Source organism: Silene latifolia, chromosome 3 (genome assembly GCF_048544455.1).
Source record: "Silene latifolia isolate original U9 population chromosome 3, ASM4854445v1, whole genome shotgun sequence".
Classification (NCBI taxonomy): domain Eukaryota; kingdom Viridiplantae; phylum Streptophyta; class Magnoliopsida; order Caryophyllales; family Caryophyllaceae; genus Silene; species Silene latifolia.
The window spans coordinates 96,785,944-96,797,646 of record NC_133528.1 but is presented as its reverse complement, the minus strand read 5'-3'; the positions used below and the strand labels follow the sequence as shown (position 1 = coordinate 96,797,646).

Below are 11,703 nucleotides of genomic sequence, written 5' to 3'. Positions count from 1 at the left end.
ATATGGAATAGAAATATCCGGAACATTCCAGAACATTCTGACTCGGTTTTAGAAAATGAAGACGGTTTTTTGACCCGGACTCCAAATGTACTCTAATTACTGCTAAAACGACCGTATCGGCACGTAGATGACAATTAAGAGGTAGACACAAGTGTTTGAGCGATCACTTGATGATAAACTTACGAACTGTCACAAATCGTTCCGCGTATCAAACATGCGGCCCAATCATCACCGGGTGGTTTGCGGGAGGTGCAGAAATGAGGTATCTACAATATGATCATTAAAGCATTCTACTTCATATTATCAAAATGCCACATTATAAACACCCAACATGCTTCTTCATTCAATTCACATATAAAACATATCTTTTCAACCTTTAACCATACTTTCAATTCTCCACTTCCAACATCCAACAATTCACAACACTTACTGTTATATACACATACGAACCAAAAGACAACACATACGACCTTGACACATACCCCCCCATGTGACCGGTTCAAAATTGCAGGGCGAGTTCGCGACTTTAGGACGTCTCCCAAGCCTTTGCATTAGCTCCTGCAACTTTTACCCCGGGTTCATTTTAATTTGACTCCCTATGTTCATTAGGTTCATTGGTTACAGGTTTCAGGATCGTCGCTCTGATACCACTTTGTGACACCCCCATACTCCAAGTGCCTTACCAGGACCACTCAGGTCTAAAGATGTCACCATCTCGGTTTCCCGAGGCAATGATAATCAAAAGACAATAAAGAAACAACATTTAAATAGTATAAAGTTTAGTGAATACAATCCAAAACCAACTGATGAAATACAGTTACATGTTCTCAAACCAAAAGTCTAACAACTAATCAAAATGTCTGATAAGCTACTCAAACTACAGCGGAAGACTCTATCATCTCGTGGTGACACATCCCAGCTAGCCCATATGTCTCAACTCATACCTGCTCAACAACTGCTCACCATCCCCGAATGGATCACTACAGTTTTTCAAAACAAAGACGGGGTCAGTACTAATCACACAATCATATATAATTACAATAAGACAGAAACCAACACATCTCAATCGTCACATAACCAAAACTCCATAAACAACTCATCATCACTGACTACACACTAAAGTGTGTAGTCCTGCCAGAGTACCCATCGCAACAGATAACTCCACTCCGCCAGTGGGGGACCGCAGCCGTTCCCACCTAAGCCCCGCTCATACCATAGAGCGATAAACCCAAATCCATTAATGTGCACATCCCTTCTGTGGCGGGTTCCACAGAAGGCGAATAATGGGCGTGAAGCCACTCCCGCAAGTGACCCCACTCAGCCAGGGACGCACCCCGAAAATCACAGACAGATACAATCAATCACATCTACCAACAATAACTAACTCCAACAACCGTCACAAAACGAGTATGATATTATACAACAATCACAACCAACAGTCAACACATTATGTGACTAATACTGGGTAGGGAAACCCTACCTGGAATGCAACACACGCAGACGATCTCAACAGCTGTATCAAAAAGCCTCTTCTACGAATCCTCCTCCTAACACATCATCACATAATCACTAACCATATAAAAACTAACACAAATCCCCAATCCACCAAATTAGGGTTTAAACAAACTTGACAAAATACTATAAAATTGGTACATAGATCTTACCCTTGACGCAAGGATCACAAGGATGCAAAGAACGATGAAATCCGACCTCTCAAGCTCCGGGATTTATCAATAACATGGATGAATGCAAAGAACGTAAATTAAATCTCTTTTCAATGTGATTAGGTTTGTAAAAGTGTATTATAAAGATGACGGAAAGATTTATATATTAATCCGTGTTATTAAAAAAACCCGACAAAACATCACCCGGAACCGAGCTATTCGATCGAGTAACTGACGTACTCGATCGAGTGCCCAGGCTACTCGATCGAGTACCCTACAGGCAGAATACTGTTTTAAAAACCAAAACACCCTTACTCGATAGAGTACCCAGAGACTCATAAAACCGTAGTATTACACATATACTTGTTTTATTGACTTAGGCCTTTAAAATAGGTTTCCTCTTTGTTGCTTGGCCATTAGAGGCAATCCATTTAGCTCCGTTTTGCTCCATATAAGCAATGCTAACATTCCTCTCTTACCAAGGACACAAAACCTCATAGAATATGCAAAGTAGGAAGCTAAATATAAGAAATGACCCTAATGCATGCAAGAAAGCATAGGAACGAGGCTAGTTAGGGGACTAAATGTGCGTAAATATGAGTCACATCAAATATCCCCAAACCGAACCTTTGCTCGTCCCGAGTAAAGAGGTGACTAAAACTATGACCTTTATTTAAAACCTAGCCGATGTAAGACAATTAGCGGGTCTCAATCTGCCCCTTCAACTCACAACAAGACATCTATGAGGTAAAATGCCTTCTTGCAAGGCAAGATGCGGCTTGCCAAAATGGCGATGCGTTCTAGCATTAAGCACACAAAAACAAGTAAAAAGATGCATCTACAAAGGAATAACCACTTTCCTCATCTAAGTGGTGGAAATCATCTACAAGGGAAACAATTTAAGGGTACACACTCCATCATAGATATTAGTTCTCCTAGTTACTAAGTCCAAGAGGATACAAACAAGTCACCTCCAAGTTGTGTTAAACTAGGCTACTTTCGTCCATAATTGCTAAATGCTTTTGTTAAGGGCAATCGGATGGGGGTGGAAGGATGATCCTTATGATGTTAGTGGCATATGACATGATAAATCTCGGATTCTCTACAAGTGTAAAGACCAAGGATCATCCCAAGCTCAACAAGGTGGCATAACAAAAATGATTTTTGGGAATGAAGTGCTCAAGTTAATTGAAACAAAAGTAGTGGATTTGACTAACATTCAAAAATTTGGCCTTATTTCAACTTTCGCATTTCACATTTCAAAACTTTGAGATGGGGTTTGTCCCTCATTTGCTAGTGTCCTTTGCTTTCAGCAATCGCTTATTAGACAACCGGTTAACCTCTAGATAATTGCTCTTAGGGTGATAGTCACTTTGTCTTTAGGCGGCTGAATTCACAACCGTGTGGGGGCCCAATTCAATGGATCCCGCACCAAAGCACCTTGAATTAGTACTCCATCAAATTTCTCAGCATTTCAACAATTCAAAGCATTTGAGGTTTCCTTGGCAATTAAAACGATTCCACGTCACAAAAATTTTTAAATGAGCACTTTCAAACTTATTAGAGAAAAGTATTTTTGGGTTGTCAAACCACCAAGTCAATCAAGGTCACCTAAATAGGTTGATCAAGTCCATATCACATCATAAGGTTCGATAGATGACAAACATGCAAACCCTTGACTAGGCCTTAGACCATGGGACAAAACATACTAGTATGACACATCCTAGGGTGTCTTGAGAGTATTCTATCAAACAAAATCTCAAGGAGAAAAATTTTTATATTATACAACTACATGCCATGATGCAACTAACATATATAAAACTCTAATTCATATGCTTCTATCAACTAAAATGCCATATAAACTAAGTGTAAACCCTTAACACATAGGTTCATACCGCATCAATCAAAAAGTATCCACATTGTCATTAACATATAAAAAGAGAGAAGGAGATTTGGAAAGATCATACCATGCGGTCTTCTATATCTTTCATGCCTCGAATGTAGCGTAGTCGTCCCAATGTGATAGGAGTGACAAACAAACAAATCTATAAAATTCTATACTACAAAGGAAAGAACATGTTTTTGGAATTTTAATTTTTTTATCATTTTTGAAATAAGGGTTAGATTTTAGAATGTTAGATGTTAGAATTTCCCATCCCCACACTAGTATGGACATTGTCCTCAATGGACAAAACGATAGGAAATTATGCAAATGCAAATGCATGATATTGTATGAAATGCATGAATTTTACACTAAATGCATACTACATGAGAAATATTTACATATGATGCAAACTAAACTATGCTATATGATGCATGTTTTCGATTAGGTTGGAGATCTAATTTAAATTAACTCGGGTTGCCTATGAATGAACTTCCCCAAACCAAACAAAACACTATTTCTAGTGCAAAAATAGGGAAGTTTATTCACAAGGCATGCAATGTAATGCATGAAAAGTGACTTGTCATTTTGGATTCTTTATGGTAGGAGCAAAAAAAGATAGTCACCTCAATGTTGCCAAGGTGTGAGTCCTTTGATGGTGCTAGGACTCAAAAAATCTTAGCCATCAAAGAGTCCAAAATGACTCTCTAAATGCTCTAAACTACAAGTTATACAAGTTTTGCAAGTTATGTAAACATGAGATAAAAACAAAGCAAAAGGAGGGGTAGGAGACTGACAATGGTTGGTTGAGATGCTAATATAAGCCATAAACCCCGCATTTGCGTCGTCCTCCTTCATACTTTGTCAACAATCAACTATCACTCATATCAAGGATAGTGATAATAAATAAGGTTATTTATCAGCAAAATGTCGCTTTCATTAAAACATATAGGTAACATGAATAATAACAAGGAACCTCAAAAGATCATACTGATAAACTTAATCTTGACCCTATCAATCCAAATTAAAGTAAAATCTTAATTATAACAACATTGTCGAGAGCAAGGTTTAGTTTCCATTGGATTGTGTATTTTTTTAGAAGTAGGGATTTAATTTTTCACTTGGTTGGATAAATTTGAGAGAAGTTTCAAAGACAAGGATCGATCTTTCAAGGGATGAGGTTGTTTTCGATCATATATGTGAATAGGGAAGAAAAATAGGGGTCTACGTGAAGGATTTTGTTTCAAATGAGAAGATGGGGGGCAAGATTATTGTTATAGGGGGTGTCATAAGCAGCCCCAGCCATGTAGTATTGCGTTTGAATTTGGTTCACATTCAAAGGTACGTCTATAGTTTGATCGGGATATATAACATTTAACTACCTGTAAATGTTTTTACATAACTACCATTTGACCCAACAATGATTAAATTATAGTTGTTACTTTAAAGAAGGAGATTTGTTGCATCATTGAGTTGATTATGCAAAGTAGATATTATTGTTTTCCTTGACCAATTGAAAAAAAAAACAGGTATTAATGAACAAAATCTAAAATCTCTCAGTCTGAAGTATCATATATATATATATATATATATATATATATATATATATATATATATATATATATATATATATAGGGGCGAGATCCCGTACGAACTTGACTTTAATACGAACTGTACGAACTACTCTATAAGAGCCGTCATATTACATTGCGATGTTCTTTTAAATCCTAGTCATACACCTTCACGCATTAAACTTTTATTTCTATCCCTCTACACCAACCTCCGCAACGATTGAACCACACCACCACCACCTCCATTGCCGCCGGAGCACCGACATAGGTCTCGCCGGCGTAGCTCTGAGGCCATCATCGACGGCGACATTCTTATTTATCTCTCCTTTTCCTTCCGACATAATTCTCATCCTCATCCTTATTAAAATTGTCAATGGTGAAGATGCTGATGATTTTGTTGAGGCGATCTGATCGATTTAATGCTGGAAAGGGAGGGTGATAAATATTTGTGAATGATGAAGCATCGGTTGTCATCTTTTAATTAAGGATTTAATGCTGGTGATTTGCCGTCTTCTGATTCGGTTTCTAGGTATTTTTTTAGACTTTTGCGGTTTCATTGTGAATCTGTGGTTTGGGAATTGTTACTAGATTAATCGTAGTTTGTGGTTGTTTTTATGTTTTATTGGTATTCGTCGTTGATTCGAGCTGAAATTAATTAGAGTATCTCGGTTAGGTAGTTTAGTTTGATGGCTACTAACTCAAAGTTTAAGTTTGTTTGATTATTTTACCAAATCATGTGAAGTTGGATTGCGAAAACTTGTCCTACATGAAACGTGATTGGTTGTCGGATGTGGATAGTATATTGATGTTCTGAAGGTGAACTTATTTGTGGTGGGTGTTTTGGATTGACAATAGTCTATCAAGTGGAAATGCTCGGCAAAAGCCGGCCATGTATAAAGATTCTAATGGGGTGGATACATGAAATACTGTTACTAGATACATGTATGAATAATACTAGATACATGTATGATTTATGTATCTCACAATACTGATATGTGTATCTAGACTAAGTAATATGTGTATCTAGGTAATGCAGGCTTCGAATCAAAAGCGTTTGTGGTCGTTTAGCGGTCATTACTTTGAGAGTGATATTAGAGTGACAATGGTTAGTGCAATGACAGCGGCGGTGGTCGGCGCGTCACCACCTTATCGTCCATGATAGTGACGGTGTTCGTTGTTGGGTTAAATTTATTATTGACGGAAAACCAGTGACTTTGTTTGTTCACATCATTATTAATTTATTATTAATTGTGTCTCTATTCTTTGCTCATGTTTATACCTTTGCCTTTTACTTTACTGTTTTCAAAGTGATTCCTTATTTTAAAAACTCAAAAGGATAAGCATACGGCTGCATTTTTCGGGAATATTTACAAAAACAAACATTGCAAATTCAACCGATTATTTTAAAGGCTTATGTGTGTTACACCTTATTTTATCTAGCAAGCAAGAGGTATGCACTTAGAAATTTAAAGGAGTGTACCTATCTAGTTAAAGGTATGTATCTAGCAATTTAAAGGAGTGTATCTTGGTAGCTCGGGGTATGTATCTAACAACTTAAAGAAGTGTATCTAGCAAGTTAAAGGTATGTATCTAGCAACTTTAAGGAGTGTATATATCTATCTATCTAAAGTAATGTATCTACCGAGCCTTTATTAATAGTAAGACCGCTAGTGCAGGCGCTGAGTATTTGGTTCAATTTCTGGGCTCCTCTTGCTACTTCATCCATGTGTAGATGAGTGAGTGTCGGGAATTGGTTCGTTGATTGCCATTGCCTTGTTGAAGTTTGTTGTTTTGATATTTTACTTATTTGTTGTAACCATGTTCATCATTGCAGCATTGCTTTTGAGCTCGACCACCTTGAGATTTCCCCCATTGTCAAAGGGGGAAGCTATGGCCATTTATATCTCTTTTTTGCACTGAGTGATGGCCGCCTTCATAAGGTACTAACTGATTTACGCTCTGTTGGGTGGTAGTATGGTTTAAGGTAAGGCTTTTTTGTGTGCTTCCATTCTTTTGACCAATCTGCATATTCCCAAAAGTGTATGTTACTATTTGACCCAAAAGCGTATATGAGACGGTCTCAGAGATAGGACCAACCCAACCCATTTATCATATACAGAGTAGTTAAATTATGAATACATAGCTATTTGGATTGTTTTGTATGTGTGATTGGCTCTGTAATTTCTTAGTTGCTTTATGTTGTGGTAAACGACTCTAAAGAGCAATCGCAGTTCTAAGGTGTCCTTGGCGGGGACTTGGTATCCCCTGAAATTATGTTTATTTGCTGATCACGAGAATTACATGTAAATGAATCATTGTATGAACTATGAAACCCAATTCATATTTACCTAAATTTTATGTCACTTAACTTGCAGAAAGAACCCAATTCTGGTGTCCCACAATGCTATTACTCCCTGATGATTCTTAGTCGTCCATGTCACCGCCCTGCTTCCTCACTGTCACATACTTATGAAGGCTCGGCTACATCAAATCATCCCCTACTTTGACCTTAGACTCGACAAACGGGTCTGACCTCTTCTTACTAGACTCGGAGAAGGTAAAAGATGAATTTGACCTCGTGGTGGAGTTGAGATCGGCCACGGCTTTAAGAATGGAATCAGCTTTGCTAACACAAGCTGGGAGTGTAAAGTTTGTGGTAGCACTGTTATTACGATTTACAGTATCGGTTTTTGTATTGGAATTCCCGTTTGAGTTTTTGTTCTGGTGGAAATTTTGAATGTCTTGAAGGAGCAATGAGGTGTAGTTTGTTGCCGGAGCTGGAGTTGGTGTTAACAAAGCATCAACATTGATGTCAAAGTCTCGAGATCATCTAGCAGACCGACTTCTCACCAGAGTTTGGGGTGAATTGTCGTTTGGTGTTTCTGTCTGTCCCTTAGATCTTGGTTGTGTACCCGATTTTGAGGGATAGTTTAAGTTTTCATCTTGATTGGTTTATTTTTGGGACGAATTCGCTTTGTGCATTTGCTTTGAACCTTGCTGTGTTCTTGCTGGTTGGGAAGACTTCTGCTTTGACTATGAATGTTGCCGGGGTTGTCAAGGATTGGCTATTGATTGCGTTCTCGTGGTCGGTTATTAAGGATACTGTGACTCCTATTAACTTGTTTGGGTATGGATTGGCGTTTTTGGGAGTTGGGTTTTATAATCATTCTAAGTTGCAAGCATTTAAGGTGAAAGAGGCTCAGAAGAAAGCTGCTCAAGCTGATGATGAGCAAGGTCGGTTGCTCGAGAATAGGGATAGTGATGGAAAGAAGAATGAGAACTAGTCTTAAATCCAAACCTTTTTCGTGTCAAAGGGGCTGGATTTCGGTTTCATTCTTTCTGGGGTCATATCAGAGGAATTTGAGGATTCGAGCTATATGGGTTTTATGATGATGATTAACTTAGAGAGGTTTTAGGTACTAGTATATCAGTAGTAGAGATAAAACTATTGCCATTAGTAGTTCTTATATTATTGTACTCTTATATTATATTGTCCACAGGGAAGGTAATGGTGGCTCGAGGTTCATTTCGGCGTTTGTCGATTGTTCATGGTGCTTAAGTTGGCAGCGAAATGCCTTGAGCCAAATTGCCATTCTCATATTTTTGTAACTTTGTTCTTGTTTCAGTTGTTAAGTACTATTGCTATTTGAAATTATTAATGGAGGAACTTTATTTATTTTTGTCTGTTTACATTTTTATGAAGCATATTTCTTTTGCAAAGCCTGTTTCAAATGCAATTTGATTGATTTAGCACTTCTGATGTAATGCTTGAAGGAAGCTCCTTATACAATTCAGAAATAGCATGGATCATGATCCATTGCAGATCGGTCTTCAGATGCTCCGATTCCTGCAAACCCCTTGACGGAACTTTACATGTAAGAATCATGATGTTATTTCCTATGCTGTGTTTCAACATGTTCTCTACAATACCAGCTAGTGTTACTGATAGGATAAATAAATAGTTAAAGGGTGATAATCATATCTTGAATCGGAATCCATCAGCGGCGAAAGCACCTGAAGTGACTCCCCGATAGCATGAACAAAAACATACGATATCTGATCGGGGTTGTCGTACCCTTTTAAGATTCCGGAATGAAATACAACACGAATGCAAGAGATTTTCAGTTTGTTGTTGGGTTAACTTTATTGACCGAAAACCAGTGTCTTTGTTTGTTCACATCATTTTTATTACTCCATTAATTACAATGTTGTCTCTATTCTTGCTCATGTAGTCATGTTTATGCCTTTGCCTTTTAATTCAGAAGACGATGATGATCTAGTAAAATGAAGAAGTGTATCTAGTAAGGTAAAAGCGTGTATCTAGGAACCTAAAGGAATGTATCTAGCTTGTCAGAGTTGTGTATCTAACAAGGTAAATGAGTGTATCTATCAAAGTAAATGCATGTATCTAACAATAATAAACCATAATACCTTGGTTTAAGTATCTAGTACTCCGTAGTATTCATATATGTACCTAGTGACAATACTTCATGTATCCACCCTCAAGGCCCTAAACTATGAACTACCACCATAACAACCCCTACTACCCCCACCATCACCACCAACACCACCTCTACCACCAACCACCAACAACATCGACCCTGAACTACCACCACCACCCAAATTAGAACACAAGTAAACCAGACCTCTACTTTGAAGTGGAACATTACAACATGATTCACTAATCTACAATGACCTCATATTGATACAATGTAAAACAAGGATAATCAAAACAGAGAAGACCAACAGATCCTCATTTTACAAGATTCTAATTCTCGCATAGCGCTGATCAAAACAGTACGAAAACTTAGCAATTGGTCATTTGGTCAATCCACAAATTCGATTGAGCAAAACAGACAGGCAGCAGATCGTTAAAGGGCATAATTCAGCAATTGATCAATCCACAAATAAAAGTATAGAAGGATAACAGGGAAAGGAATAGCCAAATCCTTAGAAAAGCAGAGATGGTGGGGGAAATTAAATGCGTAACTCCACTCATTCATCCATCCTATCTTAAACCAATTCCGCCTATTAGTATCGGATGCTGCAAGCCAAACTTCCAAATTCCACCAATTAGTATCGGATGCTGCAAGCCAAACATTAACCACCAATTGATTCCTCACACAACATCTATAACACAATAGAAGTATTCTATCATCGTTTCTAGCAGATAAAGTACCAACATCTTCGATATGAGGTTGCTATACCGACGGCAACGACTGTTAAAGAAACGAACTACCCAGATACACTTCTTAATACTTCCAGATACACTTCTTAATGCTTCCCGATACACTTCTTAATACTCCCGCATCCCGACAACCGACATGGGCGGACACGCTTCAGCGACGATCTAGTGATACACGCTCTTCTGTCGCACTCCTACATCACCCAGTCTTCACCACCTCACACAACCGCTATCGTCAACACCGCAAATGACGCACTACTCCGGCACCGGTCTCGCCAATCACCATATCACTATTTTACACCATCATCTGACTGCATTGATTATAAATTCCTAAATCTGGAATTTTTCAATCAAATTTTTAATAAATATACCAAAAAACAAAATGGAAATAGGGTATAATGTAAAATGGAGTTAATGGGGGAAGTGTATTTTGTCGGAGGTCGCCAGTGGTGGTGAAGCCACCAAAAGCGCCGTCGGAGGCGAGTCAGAAAGGTGGTTGTGGTGGAGGAGGTTGGGATGCGAAAAGAAGGCATCATGCGTGGTGAGTCGTCGATCTCATTAATTGTGGCGATTAAATGTGGCCGGAGCTCCGGTGGCCGCCGGCGAGAGTGTGTTGCCAGGGAAGGGAGTAGATAAATATGGAATGTGAGTTGAAAAGTTTGGTGTGGGTTTACCTTATTATGGGCCGAGAAACTACTTTTTGTCTTTTATTATTTGCTTGATTTGGGTGAGTTCGTACGGTTCGCACCGTAATTTGGTTCGTACGGGATCCTGATTCTATATATATATATATATATATATATATATATATATATATATATATATAGAGAGAGAGAGAGAGAGAAGGGTTCTTATAAGGCCTTCATACCATATAAGGCCCTAAGTCCTTATAAGAGCCCTTGGATGGAAGGGATGGAGGGATGAGATTACATCTCATTGAAGGATCACAATTCTCCCTCCCTAATCTCCTTCCCTAATTATGTATAACTCCACCTAATTTTGTACAACTCTTCCACCATTCTAATCTCCCAACTCACTTCCTCATTATTCATTCATTCACATTTCTCTCATACACTCATTCTCTCTCATCTTTCTCTCATTCTCTCAAAAAAAAAAAAAAAAAAAAACCAAATCAACAAAAAAAAACCAACAAAAAAAAAACCAAACACACAACCATTCACCATATTCAAACATCTCAGTTTACGTCCTCCCTCCTTTACTCCACCACCATTCACCATATTCAAACACCTCCCTCCCTCCCTCCCTCCCTCCCTCTCTCGTCTGCCGCCCCCCACCCCCACCACACCCACAACCACCCACAACCGACAGCCCGACAACAACAACAACTGCCGCCTCCCTCCGTCCTTCCTCTTCCTTCCACCACCACTCACCACAGCGCCT

The 11,703-nt window shown here is 38.5% G+C and overlaps 1 protein-coding gene across 1 annotated transcript; it reads left to right on the top strand.

Annotated features, from left to right (window-relative positions):
* Positions 1–7,728: 7,728 nt before the first annotated feature.
* LOC141649374 (putative sugar phosphate/phosphate translocator At2g25520) lies at positions 7,729–8,401 on the top strand. Its single transcript, XM_074458067.1, has 2 exons — positions 7,729–7,803; positions 8,015–8,401. The coding sequence occupies exons 1-2, from the start codon at positions 7,729–7,731 to the stop codon at positions 8,399–8,401; spliced, it is 462 nt and encodes a 153-aa protein (XP_074314168.1).
* The last annotated feature ends 3,302 nt before the right edge of the window (positions 8,402–11,703 follow it).